Below are 26,446 nucleotides of genomic sequence, written 5' to 3'. Positions count from 1 at the left end.
CTCTAGTGTATTTATCAATTATCATGGTTAAGTTGAGGCACTGGTTTATAGTGCCTCTATCAGCCTGAAAACCATATTGCGCCTGCATCAGAATCTGCTTCTCCTTTGCTCACTCTTCTAACTTATTTAAGAGTAGGCACCCCAGTAGCTTTGCAGCGGTATCCAATAATGAAATTGGTCGATAGTTCTGCAGGTTCTGTTTGTTGTTCTTTTTATATATTGGAGCAATAATGCTAATATTCCATGAGGCCAATGGAGTAGATTTAATCATTTCATTAAAAACTTGTTTAACAGTGGTGCCCATAAATCTGGCATTTTGTAGAAAAAAATCTATAGGAACACCATCGGGACCTGGTGCCTTTCTGCTGGAGCACATTCCCAATCGCCTGCTAAGCTCCTGAACGGAAAAAGTCAAAGGTTCAATCAATGATCTTTCTGCGCTTGAGCCATCAAACCCAAAGGTGTTATTTGAGTTAATAATCTCTTTGAAGTGGGCTACCCATGGATCTACGCTAACATGAGAGTCTGGTTAAGGGTCACTGTTTTTTTTTAAAAGGGGAGCGTTAATCACCTTCTAAAACTCTTTACAATTCTAGGAAGCGCCCACTTTATCCAGATTTTCCCATGCTTCTTCTCTTAAAGCCCTTGTGTCTCACCCAGTGTGTCTTCAAGACCACAAATTTTATTAAGTTTGTGCTTACCTGGCTGGACGTTAAAATCCCCCATCAAGACTATATTTATATCTTTCTTCCTCTTTCCTCTGATGATTTTTCCTATTTGACTATCTAGGGAACCCACCACTGCTTGAGGATCTCTAAAATTTTTATTATAAAAATTTACTAATAACCATTCCAAGTCACCAACCCCCTCTACCAGTAAAAAGTGAAATTGTGGGCTAGGCGACACAATTTTTTAATTTTAATAGATAAGGTATTCGCTATTAGGATTATCAGACCTCCTCTTGCCCTCCCTGTGGGGGATGGGGCAGCATTAGCTTGATATGAATGGAACCCATTTAGATGAATATTTTCCAGGGACCAAGTATCCGGGAAGCATTCAATATCCTGGTTTTGCCACAGTGCTAACCATAAGAGATTATTTGGTTTTATGCCTATACCTGCCAGAGCCCAAGAGGTTATTTGTACATCTGTTTTATAGACCACGCTCCGAGGCATAAGGGAATACCTGGTCTCTTTGCCCAATATACCTCTTTTTGGTATACTGTATAAAAAGCCAGCTTCCTATATTTCATAACTCTAAAACTACTGGACAGATTTATGCTAAATTACAAAAAAAGCACTCTTTCTGGAACAAGGTCTAGCTTTCTGCCAAATTTGGTGCAATTCTATTCATTGGTTCAGCCTGTGAAAAGCGTGTTTTGGGACATTCACCCTGACTTTTTCCAGACAGCAGCTGAAGTGAGTGGCAAATCAGTTTTTGAAACGTTTGGGAAGATCCGTCAAAAGGTGCTAAAGTTTGTAGCAAAATAAAAAATGGTTTTCCTAGGGAAACTAGAACCTAACTTTAACTACATACCTAATATAAATATTGAAGTGGCCACACGGCCGAAATGCATACGCCCGCTGCCATGTTAATTGGAATCAAGAATCTCCGTCTTGCTTCCCCACTGTGACCTCTGCCTTTCTTTGTTGGAGGGGTTTTCGACATTTATACAACGCCAGCCAGTGGCGTACCACAGAGGTTCCTGCACACAAGATGGCTGGGTCTATACTGGCGATGGTGTTTCGGCAGCAGTACTTTATTTTTCAAGTTATTGAAAAGACCCAGCGCCACCTCTCGACTTCAGGTGGAAAAAGAAGCGGTGTCGGAGTCACTGTATTCCGCGCTGAGTGAGATGCACAGTCATACTTACCCCCGCTGAAAAGATCCCTGGAAGAGATGGTTGTGCCGTCAGGGGAATCGAAGAGATGACATATTCCTGAAGGCAGCGCAGGATATCAGTAGAAGGTTTTACAGAACCCTGAAGTTTGCGCAACCACTTGGCCGCCCGATCCTGACTCACAACTGCATTCTGGGACCTGCAGTAAATTCGACACTTCAGGACCCTACACAGGTGATACTAATCACTGATGGAGGCAGAGCGAACTTTGTACTATTTCGGTTGGGACAAGACACACCTTGCAATTAAACCTCCTTTTCCTGTTTCACTCTGGGCGCTGAGGAGGCCACACGGCCGAAATGCATACGCCCGCTGCCATGTTAATTGGAATAAAAAATCTCCGTCTTGCTTCCCCACTGTGACCTCTGCCTTTCTTTGTTGGAGGGGTTTTCGACATTTATACAACGCCAGCCAGTGGCGTACCACAGAGGTCCCTGCACACAAGATGGCTGGGTCTATACTGGCGATGGTGTTTCGGCAGCAGTACTTTATTTTTCAAGTTATTGAAAAGACCCAGCGCCACCTCTCGACTTCAGGCGGAAAAAGAAGCGGTGTCGGTGTCACTGTATTCCGCGCTGGGTGAGATGCACAGTCATACTTACCCCTGCTGAAAAGATCCCTGGAAGAGATGGTTGTGCAGTCAGGGGACTCGAGGAGAGGACATTTTCCTGAAGGCAGCGCAGGACATCAGAGAAGGTTTTACAGAACCCTGAAGTTTGCGCAACCACTTGGCCGCCCGATCCTGACTCACAACTGCATTCTGGGACTTGCAGTAAATTCGACACTTCAGGACCCTACACAGGTGATACTAATCACTGATGGAGGCGGAGCGAAATTTGTACTATTTCTGTTGGGACAAGACACACCTTGCAATTAAACCTCCTTTTCCTGTTTCACTCTGGGCGCTGAAGAGGCCACACGGCCGAAATGCATACGCCCACAGCCATGTTAATTGGAATAAAGAATCTCTGTCTTGCTTCCCCACTGCGGCCTCTGCCTTTCTTTGTTGGAGGGGTTTTCAACATTTATACAACGCCAGCCAGCGGCGTACCACAGAGGTCCCTGCACACAAGATGGCTGGGTCTATACTGGCGATGGTGTTTCGGCAGCAGTACTTTATTTTTCAAGTTATTGAAAAGACCCAGCGCCACCTCTCGACTTCAGGCGGAAAAAGAAGCGGTGTCGGAGTCACTGTATTCCGCGCTGGGTGAGATGCACAGTCATACTTACCCCCGCTGAAAAGATCCCTGGAAGAAATGGTTGTGCAGTCAGGGGACTCGAGGAGATGACATATTCCTGAAGGCAGCGCAGGGCATCAGTAGAAAGTTTTACAGAACCCTGAAGTTTGCGCAACCACTTGGCCACCCAATCCTGACTCACAACTGCATTCTGGGACTTGCAGTAAATTCGACACTTCAGGACCCTACACAGGTGATACTAATCACTGATGGAGGTGGAGCGAACTTTGTACTATTTCTGTTGGGACAAGACACACCTTGCAATTAAACCTCCTTTTCCTGTTTCACTCTGGGCGCTGAAGAGGCCACACGGCCCAAATGCATATGCCCGCTGCCATGTTAATTGGAATAAAGAATCTCCGTCTTGCTTCCCCACTGCGGCCTCTGCCTTTCTTTGTTGGAGGGGTTTTCGACATTTATACAACACCAGCCAGCGGCGTATCACAGAGGTCCCTGCACACAAGATGGCTGGGTCTATACTGGCGATGGTGTTTTGGCAGCAGTACTTTATTTTTCAAGTTATTGAAAAGACCCAGGGCCACCTCTCGACTTCAGGCGGAAAAAGAAGCGGTGTCGGAGTCACTGTATTCCGCGCTGGGTGAGATGCACAGTCATACTTACCCCCGCTGAAAAGATCCCTAGAAGAGATGGTTGTGCAGTCAGGGGACTCGAGGAGATGACATATTCCTGAAGGCAGCGCAGGACATCAGTAGAAGGTTTTACAGAACCCTGAAGTTTGCGCAACCACTTGGCCGCCCGATCCTGACTCACAACTGCATTCTGGGACTTGCAGTAAATTCGACACTTCAGGACCCTACACAGGTGATACTAATCACTGATGGAGGCGGAGCGAACTTTTTACTATTTCTGTTGGGACAAGACACACCTTGCAATTAAACCTCCTTTTCCTGTTTCACTCTGGGCGCTGAAGAGGCCCCACGGCCAGAATGCATACGTCCGCTGCCATGTTAATTGGAATAAAGAATCTCCGTCTTTCTTCCCCACTGCGGCCTCTGCCTTTCTTTGTTGGAGGGGTTTTCGGCATCTATATATATATATATATATATATATATATATATATATATATATATATATATATATATATATATATATATATATATATATATATATATATATATATATATATATATATATATATATATATATATATATATATATATTCACCAAACATCCTCCTTTCATAGGGAAATTAGCTGCACTCCGCAACGAATCTTGCATTCATTTATTAGTAAAGCAGCCGGCAGTCCTGACATTTTTCGTTCTCCTTGGTGCGCTGCTGACATCAATTTAGGCAATAATGAACTAGCAAGAAAGTCACTCTATTTCAAGTGCTCTCCCCCTTGTGGACGCCCACGTTGTGTTGCAATGCCTTGTGGTACTTGCGGTTCCCTCCTATTACTTTTAACCCTCCAATTGGTGATGTCAAGATGTTTAACCCCTTCGCTGCTCATGACGAGCTCAGCTCGTCATGCAGTACACTGGTCGTGTGCTTATGACGAGCTGAGCTCGTCATGAACAATGGGGATCATGCATATGCAGCAAAGGAGGGGAAAAACTCTTGCAGCCAAGGTGTTAAAACCTTTACTCTGCATGCAAAGTCCATAGAAGACAGACAATGCATTTCCAGTTGATGCTAGGCATAGACTTTCTTGCTAGTTCCTTATTGCCTAAATTGATGTCAGCAGCGCACCAAGGAGAACGAAAAATGTCAGGACTGCCGGCTGCTTTACTAATAAATGAATGCAAGATTCGTTGCGGAGTGCGGCTAATTTCCCTATGAAAGGAGGATGTTTGGTGAATATATATATATATATATGTATATATATATATATATATATATATATATATATATATATATATACACACACAAACACATAGAGTAAGATTATAGATAGTTGGATAAATACATATTATTTTAGAGTTCAACATTATATATAATTATTAATAAAACACTTTCCAATGAATATTTTAAATTAAGTCAATGTATAACTTTTAACAACATTTACAAGATTTTAAATTAAAATTAATCAATTATAAATTAATTATAATTAGAACACATTTCAATTGATGAGTTGATGGGCTGTAGAATTTTATTTTATTGACTTTGGTTTTCAAATACATATATAAAATTCATTTCCATTTATATTTATATTAAAATATTTGTATAGTTCTTTAAATAATAATACATTTAAACAATTTTCCCTATAATTTCCCATAGGGATATATCTGCCATGGTGGTGGAGATCTCCACCACCTTGTGCAAAGTTGCTAACTTTACAATCGTAAATCATTTTGTAGGATGCTCCACCCCCTATTTAAGGGGTTGGGGACATGCAAGTCTACACCTAAATGAAAATATACTCTTTGGAATATTGAATAGTAGAAAAAGTGGAGAGGTGCACCTATGTATAGTAGTAAATAGACACATCAGTAAATATACATGTTTATACTTACTATTGTGAATTGGATTGGAAAAGGGCCACTCAATTAATCTGACCAGCTGGTTAGAATTTGCCTGAAATATATATATATATTCAGGCTGACCGGAAGGCAACACGCCAAACTACTATTTGAATATACAGCAGGCAGCTGTCGAAACTCGTAGATATTGCCATTACTTTGAAAATAAAGAAGCGAGTACAAATTTACCTCACAGAGTGCTGGATTTCTGCTGTGCGAACGGTGATCTATTGTATATAAATATATTTATATATATATATATATTACCTACTGGCGGTCGCCAGTAGGTATATATAGTTAGGATTTTTTCTCTATGGGATTTTTGAAAATTCTATGTCTAATAACTTTGGCGTTTGTGGACGGAATTGGCTGACATTTTCAGGAAAATGGAACATTTTGTTTCTGAGCAGCCCCTGACAATTTGGGGGGGTTTCATCAAGGGGGGGGCGAGAAAAAAGGGGGGTCCCAAAACACGTTTTTCCCATGTTAATTTCCATAGGGCGGTTGGCCTCACTTTTAGCTCGAACGGCTGAATGGATTTGCACGAAACTTGGCAAAATTGTAGGGACTGTTAGCCCGATGTGCCTTTGCTAGGTCTCAATATATGTGCTCCAGTGGATTTTGAGTAATTTAGGTTCAAAAAAAGATATATATCTGGGCGGAGCCTAACCACACATCTGATCTGATTGGCTGTCAGCACTTCATCCAAGAAGTGTTGGCAGCCATCTTGGGACCAATATACATGATAGCACCTCATTAAAAAGCATTGTAGTTAATAGAGGGTTTTAGGACTTTAGTTACATTATAAATCATTTGTTGATGGTACCATACTCGTTTTAGGAATTGTGGTGGGTTCTAAGGTGATTTTACCATGTGAAAAAACCTTCTGCTGTGATATCATGAATATTGTTTGAAAGAAAACTAATATCTCATGATTTTCCCACAGTGGTTTGGAAGGGGATCTATAAGCTAAACTGAAAGCATATTTTCTGTAAATTCACATTATCTTTCTCAGTCATGTGAAAATGAAGTCTGACATTCTCAGTAAAACATGTACATCCAACAAGGACAGAGACTGTCAGTTGATTCCTTTGTGTTCTACTGCAGCCTCCTAGAGTGTTCTAAAGAACAACTAGAGCGCTAACAGTCCTACTTATTACAAAGGTATGGCACACCTGAAGCCATCTTGATTGGAATAAAGTGGTAACTCTTAAAACATTTAATTTAAAAAGAAACAACATGAGGGGGTATATTTTGCCATAGAAAGTATGATTAGTGCTGCAGAATGAAAAATTAGGGCACATTTTGAGTGACTTCTCAAATCCTTTTCTATTTCATTAAAACATTCTGACATGCAGTCTCCCAAAATGGCCACCAGAGACAAAAGAGCCCAAATGTAGCCCAAATATCACCCAGATGTAGCCCAAGTATAGCCCAATGACAGAATGTCCCAGAGTGTTCTAAAGAACAACTAGAGCGCTAACAGTCCTACTTATTACAAAGGTATGGCACACCTGAAGCCATCTTGATTGGAATAAAGTGGTAACTCTTAAAACATTTAATTTAAAAAGAAACAACATGAGGGGGTATATTTTGCCATAGAAAGTATGATTAGTGCTGCAGAATGAAAAATTAGGGCACATTTTGAGTGACTTCTCAAATCCTTTTCTATTTCATTAAAACATTCTGACATACAGTCTCCCAAAATGGCCACCAGAGACAAAAGAGCCCAAATGTAGCCCAAATATCACCCAGATGTAGCCCAAGTATAGCCCAATGACAGAATGTCCCAGAGTGTTCTAAAGAACAACTAGAGCGCTAACAGTCCTACTTATTACAAAGGTATAGCACACCTGGAGCCATTGTGATGGGAATAAAGTGGTAACTCTTAAAACATTTAATTTAAAAAGGAACAAAATGAGGGGGTATATTATGCAATAGAAGGTATTATTAGTGCTGCAGAAAGAAAAATTAGGGCACATTTTGAGTGACTTTTCAAATACTCTTCTATTTCATTAAAAAATTCTGACATGCAGTCTCCCAAAATGGCCACCAGAGACAAAAGAGCCCAAATGTAGCCCAAATATCACCCAGATGTAGGCCAAGTATAGCCCAATGACAGAATGTCCCAGAGTGTTCTAAAGAACAACTAGAGCGCTAACAGTCCTACTTATTACAAAGGTATGGCACACCTGAAGCCATCTTGATTGGAATAAAGTGGTAACTCTTAAAACATTTAATTTAAAAAGGAACAAAATGAGGGGGTATATTTTGCCATATGAATTATGATTAGTGCTGCAGAAAGAAAAATTAGGGCACATTTTGAGTGACTTCTCAAACCCTCTTCAATTTCATTAAAAAATTCTGACATACAGTCTCCCAAGATGGCCACCAGAGACAAAAGAGCCTAAATGTAGCCCAAATATCACCCAGATGTACCCCAAGTATAGCCTAATGACAGAATGTCCCAGAGTGTTTTAAAGAACAACTAGAGCGCTAACAGTCTTACTTATGACAAAAGTATGGCACACCAGAAGCCATCTTGATTGGAATGAAGTGGTAAGTCTGAAAACACTCAATTTAAAAAGGAACAACATGAGGGGGTTAATTTTGCCATAGAAAGTATGATTAGTGCTTCAGAAAGAAAAATTAGGGATCATTTTGAGTGACTTCTCAAATCCTCTTCTATTTCATTAAAAAAATTCTGACATGCAGACTGAAACATGCACTTTGAATACCAGCAGCAGACGTCCCTGGTGAGCAGTAGCGTTACTACAGTGATCTAATGTGCAACTAGAGTGCTAACATTCAGAATTTATGGCAAATGTGTGACACATCTGAATGCCTTCTTGATGGAACCAAAGTAAACAAGCATTGAAAATGCAATAGATCTCGCCCTCGTTTAAGTTAAAGCCATTCTGTTTGTAATGAGGTGGCTTTTTAGCTTTGCTTTTATTAGTGTTTTTTCAACTTTTATGTAAATAGCATGCATCTGTATGCATATAAGTATATGTATGCATGCATTTATGTTTGTATTTATATAGATATACAGATGATATATGTTTATATATGTATGTATATATATATATATATTCACTGAAAAAACCATAGGCTATAGACCATATATAGTTAGGAATTAGCATTTACAAAACCTTGAAAATTCACTGAAAAAACCATAGGTTATAGACCATATATAGTTAGGAATTAGCATTTACAAAACCTTGAAAATTCACTGAAAAAACCATAGGTTATAGACCATATATAGTTAGGAATTCGCATTTACAAAACCTTATTTTACTCACACAAAACCATTGAAATTCCATATATAGTTAGTTGCACTAACTATATATCGCGCACCCGCAATCCACTGCTGATGATGTCACATATTACATCATTCATGACATGGTCAGTGACATCACTGATGACATTTCAAATGACATCACTGATGACATCTCAAATGACATCACTGATGACATCACGGAATTTCAATGGTTTTGTGTGAGTAAAATAAGGTTTTGTAAATGCGAATTCCTAACTATATATGGTCTATAACCTATGTTTTTTTCAGTGAATATATATATATATATATATATATATATATATATATATATATATATATATATATATATATTCACTGAAAAAACCATAGGTTTTACACACGTTATAGTTAGGAAGTAGCATTTGAAAAACCTATGAAATTCACTGAAAAAACCATAGGTTTGACACCAGTTATAGTTAGCTGGAAATTTTACTGACATAAAACCAATGACATTCCACGTTATAGTTAGTTGGACTCACTATAACTTGCGCGTGTAATGCACTGCTGATGACGTCACATATTACATCACTCATGACATGGTCAGTGACATCACTCATGACCTCACTGATGACACCATCCAGTGAATGTGTGTCTTTCTGAAAAATATTTTTTTTTATATATGTATTTGTAAAGGAAGAATAAATGGTTAAATAAGTGTGTAAATGGATGTTTTTTTTCAAAAGAATTGATTGGTTAACTGCCTTATTAAGTGTATTTTAGTGTATATATATATATTAGCAAGGAACTTTTAAATATTGTAATATATGTATCAGGGTTTCACTTTGTGTATAAGTGGCTGCATGGGTTGGTGACTGACTCACTGTTTGTATGTGTTTAGAAGACAGCATATGTACAGGACTGTATGGGTGGATGAGTGTGTATATGTGTGTGTTAGTGAGTGAATGGCTATATCAGTAACAAGATATGTTTTTATCTAGTATATGTGAGTATTGATGTATATAAGTGAGTATATGAGAGAGTGAGAGATGGTAAGAGTTCCTGTTTAAATCAGTATTTGTTTCTATAAGTGATTGTTTAAGAGAGTAAGTATGTGTAAGTTTCCTTAGAAGTAAGGTTGTAGTGTGTGTATACTTGTATATGCAAATAAATGGATGTTTATTAGTTTATTTGCATATGTGAGTATATGTGTGAGTAACTTTTTGATGACTGTCGGTGTGTAACAGGATGAATAGGTGTATCACTACATATGATGAGTGAGTATATGTATGAGTGACTATATGGAACTGTTGATGAATGTGTAAATGTATATATAAATGGTGGAATTATTGAATTGGTTGTTGTAACTGGTATGGGTATCTCCATTTTTTAAAATGTTTTAATTTATATTTTTCAATATGTTTTTCATGGGTTACATTACAGTGAAAGGAGGTCTGTCACTCTGTCACAAGGATGATGTCATCAGTGATGTCATGAGTGATGTCACTGACCATGTCATGAGTGATGTAATATGTGACGTCATCGGCAGTGCATTACACGCGCAAGTTATAGTGAGTCCAACTAACTATAACGTGGAATTTCATTGGTTTTATGTCAGTAAAATTTCCAGCTAACTATAACTGGTGTCAAACCTATGGTTTTTTCAGTGAATTTCATAGGTTTTTCAAATGCTACTTCCTAACTATAACGTGTGTAAAACCTATGGTTTTTTCAGTGAATTTCATAGTTTTTTTGAATGCTAGTTCCTAAGTATGTAATCACGTTCGTAACTAGATAGTATCACCGCCTACACGTCCTGAGAAGCGCATGTAAAGTCATGTGACTTGAAAACAAGACTTCCAATTGGTTCTTAGTAGTTTCTGTTCTGGAATTTACACGCAGCACTCCACCCACTTTCCTCACAATCTTTTCTACTCTCAAGAGACAACAACGTCGAGCATCTTCCGGAAGACTTTGCTGAAATGGCTGCCCTACCAGATTCATCTTCCGAATCTGAAGGAAATGAGCGACCACCTTTAAGAAGAAAAAAGGAATCTTTCATTTGGCAATTTTTCACTTATCCTGAAGATCAAAAGAAAGTGAATGCGCCAAAAGTAACCTGCACGATATGCAATTCGGAGCTCTCAAGGGGAAATCCAAATAAAAAATATTCCTTTTCTGCACACACCATGCAGCGGCATGTTAAACAAAGGCATCCTGAGCATTATGCTAAAGCATCGACAAGAGCCCTGGCCACGCTATTACCATCAGAGGTGGCCAGCACATCTTCTGGTGGACGACCTGTATCTCCATCGAGTGCTGAGATGGACTTGAGACCATATCTTGCGAAGGTGCATATGAAATGCAACGAGTGTGGAGAAATTCTTTTGTATGGAGAGCAGAGCCTCGTTCTTATTAAACTGAAAATTGAAAGTCACAAATGCCCCAAGAAAAGATAAATTTCTTCACTTCATTTTCAAACTATTACATACTGAAAAATGTAGTAGCAACTTTAAGAAATCGAAAGCATTATAACACTTCTTTCCCCCCCAAAAAAAAAAAAAAAAAAAAGTTCTTTTCAGAACTAACTCTTTCCACCAAAACATGCTCGAAGAGCATATTATAAGATGTTTTTTCGCCGCTTTATTTTAGTGCGAGACCGGGTGCGCGCACCCTTCTATCGCGTACAGGACCTGACACTCCCATGTGAAGTCATGTGACTTCTAAACAACACTTCTAATTGGTTCTTGGTAGTTTATATTCTGCAATTTACACGCAGCACTCCACCCACTACCATCACTTTCTTTTCTACTCTCAAGAGACAACAACGTCGAACATCTTCCCGAAGACTTCGGTACAATGGCTACCGTTCCGCATTCATCTTCCGAATCTGATGAAAATGAGCGACCACCTTTGACAAGAAAAACGGAGGCCACGCTATTACCATCAGAAGTAATCATCACATCTTCCGGTGGACGACCTGTATCTCCATCGAGTGCTGAGATGGACTTGAGACCATATCTGGCGAACGTGCACATGAAATGCACGAACTGTGGAGAACTTCTTGTATACGGAGAGCAAAGCTTTACTCTAATTAAACAAATAATTGAGAGTCATAAATGCTCCAAGAAAAGTTAAATTTCTTCACTTTATTTGGATAGTATGACATACTGAAAAATGTCGTCGCAACTTTAAGAAATCAAAAGCATCATAACACTTGTTTCCAAAAAAAAAAAGTTCTTTTCAGAACTAACTCTTTGTACCAAAACAAGCTTGAAGAGCATAGTAGCTGATATTTTCTCGCCGCTTAGTTATAGTGCGCGACCGGGTGCGCGCACCTACCTATCGCGTTGAGACGCGCATGTGCAGTCATGTGACTTGAAAACAACACTTCCAATTGGTTCTTACTAGTTTCTATTCTGCAATTTACACGGAACACTCCACCCACTTCCCTAGAAAACCAGTTTATCGTAAAACTTTTAAAGCCTCCTCTTATGAAATATTCGACATCAATCACATAGCAGAGTACTAAATAGCACTATATACACTCCGTCCCTTAATTATAAGAGACGTATTGCTATGTAAAAGCAACTTTTGTTTTCCAAGATAATGTAAAATGCTGAGCCTAGTACATAATTTTTTTTCACATATATGTTACTAGTCTCCTTCGAGTACTAACACCATAGAAAATACCACCAATAGCGGTGATATTTTTTACACCGAGAACGGGCGATTTCTATCGCTTACAGCCCTTACAATTATAAAGTTTCATTTCCTAAGTCTCTGATCGCCAACTGTGCAACGTAGGTCCCCTGTGTGTCGCAATAAGGTACATAAACAAAAACTACAGAGCCAGCATTATAAACATACACAGAACCACAAAACGACAAGAGCCACCATGCTAATATATATGCTTAATATAATAAACCTCTGAGAATAAATACATATTTCCGTGGCAGCCCATAACACAAATGTGGCGTCCTCTGACTCTGCTCCATTACCAAACACTGTAACTCCCCGCCCCCCTCACTTTTCACTAAACTCCGCACTCCACCCCAGCCGAACCCCCTATTACAAACCCCCAACCTACCCTCCCTGCCCAAACCCACCATGAACCTCAAACCGCCCCTAGAAAACTTATAAGACACAGGATTACTAAAACTCAAAGAATACGCAACAGGCACATAATGTAAATAGTACATAAAGGCACATATTTTTTCCAAAATACTATTTAAAAACATGTTCTATTTTTAATAAATCTATCATGCATCTGACCCTCTAGAACTGCTTTCAAAACGTGAACTATAAACCTCTACTTTTCATTTTCAAACCATACACTTTCTTCTGACCCTCTAGAACTGCTTTCAAAACATGAACTATAAACCTCTACTTTTCATTTTCAAACCATACACTTTCAATTACATTATTTTTTTTACACAATTCATGTAATGTTACAAACCTTTTCTAAAATACACCAGTCCGTATCATTTATAAGGATTTATTTTCAGTCTTCATCAGTGACACTTTCTTCACATATAATAGAAATCACTGTAACTTTTTAAACGACAATGCTAACGCGGTAAAAATAACCCTTCATTTGCTTTCCTTTAAGAATGCACACTATGTACCCCACGCATGCGTTTCTTAATCTTTGTATTTGGCAGCGAATACCGACCTTGAATCGGAAGACATGAACAAGACCGCCATTGTCACATTTAAAACTGAACGTTGCATCTGCTCACACACATATCTTTCACTAAGCTAACATTCACAGAAAACAGCATTGATGTAAAAAAAAATTGACCTTGCTTTACAACTCCCTCAAATCACTCCCTTATTTTTTAACGCATCCTCCAGTTCAAAAAAAGCTACTTTTTTAATAACCACTAAGCAATATATAAGTGACTAAACTCTTAGAAAATGTATCAAGTCATTCTGCTTCTCTCCACTGCATAGCCGGCGACCTAATTCTGTGGAGTTGCTATACAACCAGCGGTGCTGTGCCGTTTCCTTTACCATCTTGGGAAATTCAAAATGGATGTCCCTCCTGCCTTCGCAAACGAGCCGGGCCACTTAGAACTATTTCGCCAGAGGATGCTTGACTACTACGGCATCTTACCACTCTCAACTTTGAATGCATCATATCGATTATCATTTCGATATTCGTATTTCACCTGTGTGCAGCCTGTATTTCATTGCCTGAGCTGTGATTTCACGTGGGCCCTGGATTTATGTCTCTGCAATTTGGTACCTCCTGAACCGAATTACAATCACCTCATGAATCCGTTACTTGATCATGAACAGCTTTGTTACAACGGAGGGTTTATGGCCTTTGCAGCGATACAAGGAGTTCTGGGTCATTGGAATATATTCGCAGCGGCGCAAGATTTCCTAACAGAGAGCTACATCGAAAACCCACCGAGCTGCCCAATGATGGTAAAAGACGCTCCAATAATGACCGATCATGAATGCTCCTTTGATCTTCTCAATTGGATGGCGGACATGTTTTCAGATGATAACAGTGATTTCATGTTAGAGGCACTTGCTGCATACTTTGCCTACACAATGGACAATTAACTCTTTCCTAACAGCGAGCTACATCGAAAACCCACCGACCTGCACTCTAATGGTAAAAGAGGCTCCGATTATAAGAGATTATCAGTACTGCTTTACTCTTTTCCATTGGATAGCTGACATAATTTCAAATGATAAAACTGATTTCCTGTTACAAGCAGAAACTACCTATTTTGCCTAAACAATGCTTCAATAACTCTCAAACAACCCATTGACGTCCTCATTTCCTTTTGGTTTTCTATATTCTTCACGTTATTTTCCATATTTTCTTTTGAAGAACAGACCTATTTGCTTTACTAACAATGGACATTATGATTTCGTGTTGTTTGACAGCTGATTCATAAAGTAATGATGTATAACCACTTGCATTTTCATATATCGTTCCTAAACTGAAAGGCCACAAACCTTCTTCCATTTATTAAAATATAATATACTTCCTTATAAGACTGAACAATGTTTTTTTTCCAACTATATTCATTTTTCTTCAACTATAGCGTTTGTATTCCATGTACTACTGACAATACCAATTACTGTGTTTTTTGCAATTTCTATACTCAGATTACATAATGATTTGCCTTTAAAATAGTACATTTCTAAATAAACATTTCAAATATTCACGGTTTCTCTTTTAATCCATAATCTCAACTGAAATGATCTCATATTGAAAAACTATTCATGGGTTCCACATAACCTTAACTGTAGACACTGAGGACCTTATTTATGAAGACCTTCCGCCGCCGGGGCCTCATTTTTTAAAATGGGAAAAAGTAACGCACCGGTGACGCAACGCCTTCATAAATAAAGTCCTGAATGTTTTCTTTTCTCGAACTCACTTACTGATACTAGAACCTCCAAGCCAATTACGGCCCGTGAACTCTTTCTTAGTAGGTCGCGCACCGTAAACACAGTTATACCACTGTTAACATTTTTTTTTTACTGTTTCTAAGCACCGACACAGTTCCGCTTTACTCAGAATTAATCACTGCTCCCACGCTTCTACAGGCCAGACGCTATGCCGTATTTCTCTCCTTATCACCCTTTCATCTCCACAATAACAAACAGTTGTCCTCCAGCCACCAGAGAACAGACTCAGATGCAGAGGCACCAAAGAGTGAACCCATCACCAACTGCCATCTCCGGCTGTTTCCATGGTAACACCTCATTCTGCACCTTGCTGAAGGCAGAGGTCAAAGGTTCATGTCTCAACGTTCTACAGCTAACTAATAACACTATTTTCCCTACAGAAACACCTGCCAATCCACAACTCTGTTACATGTCTTGTTTTTTCACACCCAATAGTACTTTTCGTTTAACATAAACATTAACATGCAACGTACTGTTCAATCTCCACTTCTTACAATCAACCAATCATTTTTATTTTTTAAACCACACCCAGCCTCTTCCTTTTTCTTTATTTAGAATTTCAACTTCTAACTCCCATTCCACTTCCAGAACCGATCGGAGGACGACTACAAATCCCTTGAAAATGAAGGTCTGGCTAATAGGACACAGTTATATTCACTGAAGTGAAAAATATGCAGTAAGCAGACGAATTTGCAACCTCAGCTTACCAAATGTACACATAACATGGATTTCCAAAAGAGGATTGAAATGTCACCAATTGATTCCATTGGTGAAAACTTTTATGCATCTCCCAGAACCAGACCTTATAATTGTGCACTGTGGTGGGAACGATCTAGGCACAATCACTGGGGTAGGTCTGGAAATGCTTCTAAAAGACACCTTTCGACAATTGATGACACTTTTTCCTCGATCTGCCTTGGTATATTCCAATATATGCCAAAGACAGAAATGGAATTGGTCCAATCACCATTGTGCACAATTTGAGAAAGCAAGGAGACATGTAAATAAATCTGTTTCTGCGTTCCTCAGAGATTATAGCATGGGTTCTATTTACCACAACAACTTGCGCTACCACATGCAAGACGTCTATAGGAGAGACGGTGTTCATTTCACGAATGAGGGAAACAGAATCTTCCTCTGCAACATCAGGCTCTGCATCGGTACTTACTTATAAATGCAGAAAACACTCAATTAACACAAGGGCTCTTTTCAGAGCCACCTTATATCTAAGCACTCAAACTTCTGATTTACCTCCATTTTCACACTCTTGTACATAGGTGTGCGCGACCGGGTGCGCGCACCCCGTATTTTTTTTGGGGGGAAAAATTATATCTTTTCGCGTTTAAGGGCCTTACTGCACACCCTGAGAAAACCTACGCAGGAAGACAATCTCTACCTTCTCCCCTTTCCATGTTTCAACGCTTTGAAATGAACAATATATTTACTCGCAGTGACAAAATGGCGGACAAAACTTCCTGATTTCCTTCGAATCGAACGTTAACAGACGTCACGCAACAAAAAAAAATTCCGCTCACGCGCAGCCGCTTTAGTGCGCGCATGCGTGCGCGCCTATAGATATATAATTGACTTTAACTTTAATTTTCTCAACAACTACTGAACGGATTTACACCATTCCAAAAAAAGCGTAATCTGCGAGCCGGACTGTACAGTTTTGCCAAATTTCTTATAAATCCATTCACCCGTTCGACCTGTAGCCGAGTCTAAAGGTCCTATGGAAAATAACATGGAGAAAACACGTTTTGGGACCCCCCTTTTATCTCAGCCCCCACTTGACCAATCCCCCCAAACTTTTAGGGAAGGAGCGCAGCGGACTGAGCCATCTTCTTTGAGAAATTCGCTAAGATTCTTCAACCAGGGCCAAAGTTATTCCAAATAGAATGTTGAGGATTTCCTATGGAAACTAGGTCCTAACTATAACTATATAATAATAGTAATTACCTACTGGCGATAGCCAGTAGGTATATATAGTTAGGATTTTTTTCCTATGGGACTTTTGAAAATTCTATGTCTAATAACTTTGGCGTTTGTGGACGGAATCGGCTGAAATTTTCAGGAAAATGGCACATTTTGTTTCTGAGCAGCTCCTGAAAATTTGGGGGGGGTTCGTCAAGGGGGGGCCGAGAAAAAAGGGGGGTCCCAAAACGCGTTTTTCCCATGTTAATTTCCATAGGGCGGTTGGACTCACTTTTAGCCCGAACGGCTGAATGGATTTCCACGAAACTTGGCAAAATTGTAGGGACTGTTAGCCCGATGTGCCTTTGCTAGGTCTCAATATATGTGCTTCAGTGGATTTTGAGAAATTAACGTTTAAATCAAGATATATATCTGTAACAGCGCTCCGGGCAGCGCTCCGGTTCGCGAACTTTTCGCGTATCGGAACTTTGCAAAGCGAAGCTGATTGGCTCTCCGGTGTCTGTCAACATTCTAAACAGTCCGGTGCGGCCGCCATCTTGTCTCTCGGTAGGATCGAGAGACAAGAGGAGGCCAAAACAAAGGGGGAAATGAAGGAAAGGGGGCAAGGTAGACCCCTCCTGACCCCCTGGGATTGATGAGGGGGATATTATAGAGCCACGCCGGGCCCAAAAAAAAAAAAAAAAAAATCCGATTTTTTCGCCGTAGAGACGCGTCTTGGTTCGCGAACCGGGCAGCTAACCGGGCAGCTAACCGGGAAGCTAACCGTCAGTGTAACCCAAAAAAAAAAAAAATCCGATTTTTTCGCCGTAGAGACGCGTCTTGGTTCGCGAACCGGGCAGCTAACCGGGCAGCTAACCGGGAAGCTAACCGGCAGTGTAACCCAAAAAAAAAAATCCGATTTTTTCGCCGTAGAGACGCGTCTTGGTACGCGAACCGGGCAGCTAACCGGGCAGCTAACCGGGAAGCTAACCGGCAGTGTAACGGGAGTCTGAGGAGTAGCTGATTGGCTGTCAATATTGTAAACAGTCCGGAGCGGCCGCCATCTTGTCTCTCGGTAGGATCGAGAGACAAGAGGAGGCCAAAACAAAGGGGGAAATGAAGGAAAGAGGGCAAGGTAGACCCCTTCTGACCCCCTAGGATTTATGAGGGGGATATTATAAAACCACGTGGGGCCAAAAAAAAACAAACAAAAAAATCCGATTTTTTCGCCGTAGAGACGCGTCTTGGTACGCGAACTGGGCAGCTAACCGGGCAGCTACCGGGAAGCTAATCGGCAGTGTAACGGGAGTCTGAGGAGAAGCTGATTGGCTGTTATCATTGTAAACAGTCTGGAGCGGCCGCCATCTTGTCTCTCTGTGGGATCGAGAGACAAGAGGTGGAAAAAAAAAAGGTGTAAATGAATGAAAGGGGTAAGGCAGACCCCTCCTGAACCCCTAGGATTGATGAGGGGGCTATTAAAGTTCCCTGGGGGGTGAAAAAAAAAAATTTGCGATTTTCGCGGTAAAGGTGCTTCCTGGTACGTTAACCGGGCAGCTAACCGGCAGCGTAACGGGAGTCCGACATATTGTGTTTTTTGAACGTTTGTGATATGTGCACGTGTGGATTTTGTCTAATTAAGGTTAAAAAATATATATATATCTTTAAGCGTGTTCTGGCGCGCTTACGTTTTGGGTTTGGTTTGCGCTGCAGAGACGATACGTCACGGTTATGCGATGCATCATGAGGCGTCTCACGGGCTACGTGATACGTCACTTAATAAAGAATATATTTTACAGCTATAGATATTAGCTTTTAAAAAACCAATGAAATTCACAGAAAAAACCATAGGTTATAGACCATATATAGTTAGGAATTTGCATTTACAAAACCTTGAAAATTCACTGAAAAAACCATAGGTTATAGACCATATATAGTTAGGGATTAGCATTTAAAAAACCTTATTTTATTTGCACAAAACCATTGAAATTCCATATATAGTTAGTTGCACTAACTATATATCGCGGACCCGCAATCCACTGCTAATGATGTCACATATTACATCATTCATGACATGGTCAGTGACATCACTGATGACATCACTGATGACATCTCAAATGACATCACTGATGACATCACTGATGACAACACCCAGTGACTGTATGTTTCTGTAAAGTTAAAATATGTCTTACATATTGAAGAATGAGTGGATGTATAAGTGTCTGGATGAAGGATTTAGTAGGTGCATGACTGACTGTATGAGAGAATGATTAAATGTGTCTCACTGAGTGCATGGGTTAGTGATTAAAGTGTCTTAATTTGGCAATCAATATTTATGTTCTTCTGTAAACTGCTGCATGTTTAAATCAGTAGCTATATCAGTAACTATATGGGTTATTGAATGGTTGCCCAAGTATTTGTATGGGAGACTGAGTGTGTGTGTGGGTGGCTGGGAGGTGTATAACTCTGTGCATAGATGTGTTAGCGGTTGATTCCCTAGGTGTATGGGTTCAAAAGTGCATGTAGAAACAGCTGTATGGACAGTTGGCTGTGTGCATGAGTATATTGGTGAGTGAATGGATATCTCAGTTCTACATGTCAAAGTAAGTACATATATAAAGCACACTCCATGTGAGAGTTGACATATATAAATAACTGAACATAAGAGTCAGTGAATGTGAGAGTGGCTGTATGAATCATTGTGAACTTGTATCAAGGATTGTATAAGAGAGTAAATATGTGTTAGTATATGTTTGAATAAGTAAGGTGTGTATAACTGTATAGTTAAGGAAATGGAGATGTGATTGATTCTTTGCATGACTGAATAGGTGTGTGAGTAACTCCATGGATGTGTGACAGTCTGTGAGTGCCTGTTTACACTGAGTGTATCAAAGGTTATATTAGAGTCTGAAGATGTATTATCACATAAATGATATCATCAGTGATGTAATCAGTAATGTCAAATGAGATGTCAGTGATGTCATCAGTGATGTCATTTGAGATGTCATCAGTGATGTCATCAGTGATGTCATTTGAGATGTCATCAGTGATGTCATCAGTGATGTCACTGACCATGTCATGAATGATGTAATATGTGACATCATTAGCAGTGGATTGCGGGTCCGCGATATATAGTTAGTGCAACTAACTATATATGGAATTTCAATGGTTTTGTGCAAATAAAATAAGGTTTTTTAAATGCTAATCCCTAACTATATATGGTCTATAACCTATGGTTTTTTCAGTGAATATATATATATATATATATATATATATATATATATATATATATATATATATATATATATATATATATATATATATATATATATACCAACAAGTTTGCCTGCAGGAAAGGAGGGGCCCACAAGCAAGGTAACGTTCAGCCTTTTAATAACCTTGTTGGAAGCAGCAGTGAAATGGATGCAAATTTCAGCAACAGCATAGAAGTCCAGCCTGACGCGTTTCGTATCAGAGGCTCGGGCTTGTGTTCAAAGGTAAACGATTTTAGGCAGCTACACAGCATTATAACTCCCGCCTCAGAGGGCGTGACCAGCCAGATGGCATCCTGGTATTTGTAGTTACCTGTCCTCCCCAGTGGGTAGCCTGCCCTTGAGCACACAAATTGTCAAAATTAATCCACAGTGGGGTGTGCTGCATCACATCACAAAACGCAGCTGTCCTTAATCTACCAACAGTGGCCCCTTGCTCCCTCTCGGTGGCGCTGTTAAGGCGTCTCCATGGTGGGCTAGCACAGCCCCAGGGCTCCCTCCACGGCTCAGGCATGTGATCGGCCACGCCCACTAGGGCGGGTACCATTGATGTAATTTGGCCTAGAAAAGTGCTTGCCTTGAAGCCCCAGTCATTGCCTCTGATGAAGTAGCAATACGAAACGCGTCAGGCTGACTTTTCACTGTTTGCTGTTTTTTGCATCCATTTCGCAAGCTGCGCTCCTTCAAAGAATAAAATGCTGAATCCTTCACCTTGCTTATGGGCCCCTCTTTCCTTCGGGCAAATTAAGTTTGGATTTTGCAGCGGCGTGCCTGAGCCGCGGAGGTCAGCCCTGGGGCTGTCCAAGCCCCCCACGGAGACGCCTAACAACGCCACCGAGTTGGGAGTGAGGAGCGTTTGTTGGGGCATTACAGACAGCTGCGGTGTTGTGATGGAATACTGCATACCACACTGTGGTTATATTTTTCATTGAACAATGTGCTTCAAGGCAGGCCACTCACCAGAGAAAGACAGGACTTTACACTACAGGTACCACGAAGCCCTGCGATCGGCCACGCCCACTAGGGCGGGTACCATTGATGTAATTTGGCCTAGAAAAGTGCTTGCCTTGAAGCCCCAGTCATTGCCTCTGATGAAGTAGCAATACGAAACGCGTCAGGCTGACTTTTCACTGTTTGCTGTTTTTTGCATCAATTTTGCAAGCTGCGCTCCTTCAAAGAATAAAAAGCTGAATCCTTCACCTTGCTTATGGGCCCCTCTTTCCTTCAGACAAACTAAGTTTGGAGATATATATATATATATATATATATATTTCCACAACCCATTTCTAACCAGAAATGTGACGACTCCAGGTAGGTTGAATAAAAAAACATTTATTTCAACTTCGAGGCAGGCTGGCAGTCCATTCCGAGCGCTCGCCCTTAACTCCTTACGCGTTTCAGCTTCACTTTCAGCCTTGGTCACAGGAGGGCATTTGCATCAAACTCGTACAAGGATCACGTGCTTATGTAGCTCATCAGACCATCCTATTGGCGAAGGTCTGACCATTCAAGTGTCCGTGTTTAAATGCACACACATTCAAATTCAAAGAAAAGGGTTCCTTCAACTGCTGACTGATAAAAACAATTGAAAAAAACAGTTTTCTTGCATCCCTTGCCCGACTTTCCTTAACAATTTCATCTGGGCACAGTCCCGTTTTATATATATGAATTGTATAATATTATAATACCTATATACACACATACACTTATATATATATATATATATATATATATATATATATATATATATATATATATATATATATATATATATATATATATATATATATATATATGTACACTCATAAATATATATGTATACATATACATGGATTTTCATATATATATATATATATATATATATATATATATATATATATATATATATATATATATATATTTTATATATATATGTATATATATATATATTCCTGTTGTTTGCAGTGTGAACGGGTTTAATATTGTCTGCTTGCTGAATCACCCTTCTGTAAACATAAAAAAGGTTCTTATTCTTTTGTCTATTGCAGGGTGAAGATGGGTTGCCCGTACAAGGGTGCTGGAATAAGGTAAGACAAATTAGGAGTTGTGTGACTGCAATGTATCACTTGTACTGCTGAATCCTCTATCTCCTATTTTAATGCGAAACCAGTTTGTGACTTATACTGTTGTAATATACCTGTAATCACAAAATACCCTTGCATGAATGTTGCGAGGCAGGGTGGCCAAAGATCTATTAAAGTTAGATATATAATGTAAATTGAAAGAAAAACAAAAGAATTAATGCATGAACAGAATGTAGAGCAACCGCACACTACTTAGTGCTAAATAATGATTATTTAATTGCTTTTTTTGCAATGTTTCTTGTTGGTTTCCTTGTCCACTTGCTGAGTAGCGGCTCGCCACCTGCCAAAGTGATGGCCACACCAAAGGAGGGCGGTGAGAAGGGGGTGAGAAAGGGACAAATAAAATACAAAAATAAAATAAAATAACTTACCTGAACAAACACCGCTGCTGCCCTCCACTTTGAGCTCTTCTGCTCTTCTTCTGAGCACAGGCTCCCAGACTGCACTGCAATCAATCCTGACGCTGCATGAAAGCAGCTTCAGGATTGGCCTGGGAGGCATCAACTTCTGTCCTTGCTCTCTCCAGCCCCAGTACTGAAGCTGGGGTGGGAGAGGGCTCCAGTGTGCATGAGGGATTGGCCAAACTGAGACAGCCGGCCAAACCTTCATGCACACTGTAACAGTGCCCACCACTACCTCACCAGCAGTGTCATCCACCTGGACCCGCCCCCAAGTCTCAAAAGAGGCTTGGGGGGCGGGTCCATGGCGATTATAATAAAACAGGTTTGTATCGGTTTATTTGAGGGTGGTGGCAAGGGGTGGCGGCACACCTCATGGAGTGTCACTGCCCTTGCTTTAAAGGAAAGTTTCACAGCTTAGAATAATAAGGTGAAGAAGTCTTTAGGTCCTCATCTAAAAGACACTAGTGTGTTGTGAAAATCATCATGAACAGCGACTTATTAGAAAGGAGTAAGAGCCATCTACAAAGTTCAAGAAATGTAAATCTAGCAGTTTTGGCTGCATCCTAAAACAAACCTAGTTACATAATTTTTTGCTGATGTCTTTTGAGAGTACACCAGCGTTTTAGAAGGACAATGTAAAATACCACTACAATTCTTCAGGGATATGCTTTGATCTTGTTCAGACATATTATAAGTTGTTTATAGGTAGGAAAGTGAAAAATTCTACTCCATTGCCACCTTCTTCTATAAATAACTGCCACTATTTACCATCACTATATGTTATAATTAAAGGTTTAAACCGGTAGGAGAAAACGTGTCCTATTTTTTTTTCGAAAATGGCTATTTAGTCATCATTCAGTATATTTTTCTTCTTAATTAATTTCTTGGACTGCAGCTCATGTTTAGTACGTTTTTTTTAAGTGCGGCCCACATGGAGGAATTGTCTGCAGGTCTACATAGGGTTCATTTTGTGACCTTAAAACCTTAAGAGCAGTGTAGCAGGTAATGGATCCAGAAAAGGCATGAATATAATGTTACCTTTCGAAGCTCGTTTACTATCACTGAACACAGAAAACAACTAATTAAAAGGAAAATTGTTTTTTTTTCGTTTCAGCTTTTGCTTAATAAAATAGTATACAGAGTGGGCACTCATTTACAGAGATCATAAGTTGTAAAAACTAGCAACTTAAATACGAGTCAAGGGTGTGCGTACACAGACCTAGTTATTACTCTCATAATTAAAGAGCAAATTAATACCTAGGAGCAAACTCAGTAGTTATGATTGTCCACTAAGGTCAAAATTGTGACTAAGTTATAATAACAGACAATGGAACGTCTACACTATGTTGGGGTTTTGAAAATATTGAAATACTTAACACACCTGTGCAACACATTTTTAAATGGGAAACGGTTCCCAGGTGCTGTACATGAGAACAATTTCTCAGCATTTACAATCATAAGACAACATTATATTAGATTTTGACTGAAAAGTCAAAGTGGAACGTTCACACAAAATGTCACTGTTGTCAGAGAAACATGTTTATGATGCAAGGCCTGGAAGAATATTAGCAGTTCCAATTCTGCCGAGTGTATTTACATCACATTAATTTTCAAAGCAAAACATGTCAAAGTTGGTGGAAATCGTTTCAATAAAATGCATGTGTCTATGTGTCTGCCATTTTAGGTTGTAGTTCTTCTTTTTCCTAGAATTATATCTGTGGGACCCGTTAAACTACTTACAGCATCAATTGTACTAGGAAAAATTAATGAATTTTTCCAGAATACCATTCCCTACAATGAGTAGGCATGCACCTAGAGCAATACAGACAATCCAAAATAAACACAATTGAACCAATCTTGGTGTTTTGATTTTATAAATCACGTATTATGGTCGTGCAATTCATATTCAGTGTACAACAAAAACGTAAACCATACGGTTCCATGTTTCTTAATGGAATGTATACTGTTCTACTACTTCATTGTTCCTTTAGAGATCAGTACATCAATTTCATTTCAGATCCTCTTAACATTGTAATTAACATTTATTTGGTTTCTATTTCACCCACTTAAAATGTGAGTGATTTCCACAGAGTGCTTTTGCTCTGCACCTTCCCCAGCAATTCCCTACCGTCTTCAAACCACCCACCACAATTGATCCCCTCCCTCTGTCTTTCCCATTTAGTTCCATCCATTTCTCCCAATAGTTATGGTTCTCGGAGACCTTGCTTGCTATGTCCCCAACCCACCCATCAATGATCAATGTGTGGGGAGTGCATCAGTCTCCATTCACATTTAGGAAGTGGATAAAGGCAATCAGGGTGGCAGATTACTTCTTGTTTTCATTACTAAATATTTCACCACTGCTCCACTCTCCATAAAGAATACTCAATAAATGCATTACAAACTAGAACCGATAGTCTAGTTTGATAGTTAACTGTTAGCTTTGATCTGTTTCTATAGTGAGTGCACTTCAAATACACAATGCTTTTCAATGAAACTTAAGCATAAAAATCCCCATACATAATAGAATTCATAATTGAATACAGTTTAGCTTTTAAAAATAACCCTCAATGAGGAATGTCACGTTGTATTCATGAAGTAAGCCATCAGGGTTATGTAATTTGCCATGTTCACTTCCCCAAAAACTATTTCTTAACCCAGCACAAAGTGCCATTGTTACCTTTGCAAAATATGTAGAAAATGCAAAAACGGCCACCCTGCCCGTTATACTACTTTTAATACTTATTCCAAAATGTTTGCCTTAACACTAACCCGAGATTATGTTTTCTTTTGCAGTGATGGTTCTAATCTTGGATTGCCCTGTGTGTTTGTACATAGAATATTTATTTTTATACAGTGTTCCTTTTTCAGAGTATTGAAATTTATGCATTTTTTTACAAATTATAAAAAAACAAAGTGGCATATTTTTTGTACATAAAATACTAAAGATGTTCCCTCGTTTAAATGCTTTTTGTATACATGTACATCTGTGCATTGCTAATTTTGTTGCAGAATTCAGCTGTAATAATTGCATGATATTTGTGCACACTTTAAGTATTGGGACTTAATAAATTATTGCATTCCAGTGCCATAAGAAACAGTTCAGCACAGAGATGCTGATCTGTTTCACGGGTTGAACACATGGGTCATGTGTCAAGCCAGGAGAATATTCAGCTGCCATACTGTATATAGTAATAAAAAATGACTAAACCTGGTTCATTGAGTTCAAATATTTAAGTTGGGCATTATGAAAAATGTAAGGACTTGTATAGCTACTTTAATGCAGCATCTCCTCCAATCGTATACCAATAAGCCATCTGTTTAGAAGGTGAGTAGATAAATACTGTATCCTGTTGAAGCGAAACTTGTATCTTGTATATCTGTGGGGCTCTCATAATCACATACCCCCATTTGAGTTACTGATCT

At 39.4% G+C, this 26,446-nt stretch overlaps 1 protein-coding gene across 1 annotated transcript in view; it reads left to right on the top strand.

The window, feature by feature from the left end:
* The window catches only part of COL13A1 (collagen type XIII alpha 1 chain), a 368,078-nt gene extending 341,841 nt beyond the window's left edge, over positions 1-26,237 (top strand). The window contains exons 37-38 of the mRNA XM_086922128.1: positions 22,524-22,562; positions 25,817-26,237. Of these exons, the coding sequence (XP_086778254.1) occupies positions 22,524-22,562; positions 25,817-25,819 (42 nt within the window). The 3' untranslated portion in view covers positions 25,820-26,237. The remainder of the gene's footprint in view (positions 1-22,523; positions 22,563-25,816) is intronic.
* The last annotated feature ends 209 nt before the right edge of the window (positions 26,238-26,446 follow it).

Source organism: Lissotriton vulgaris, chromosome 5 (assembly GCF_964263255.1).
Source record: "Lissotriton vulgaris chromosome 5, aLisVul1.2, whole genome shotgun sequence".
Classification (NCBI taxonomy): domain Eukaryota; kingdom Metazoa; phylum Chordata; class Amphibia; order Caudata; family Salamandridae; genus Lissotriton; species Lissotriton vulgaris.
This window is presented reverse-complemented; position numbering and strand designations above follow the sequence as displayed.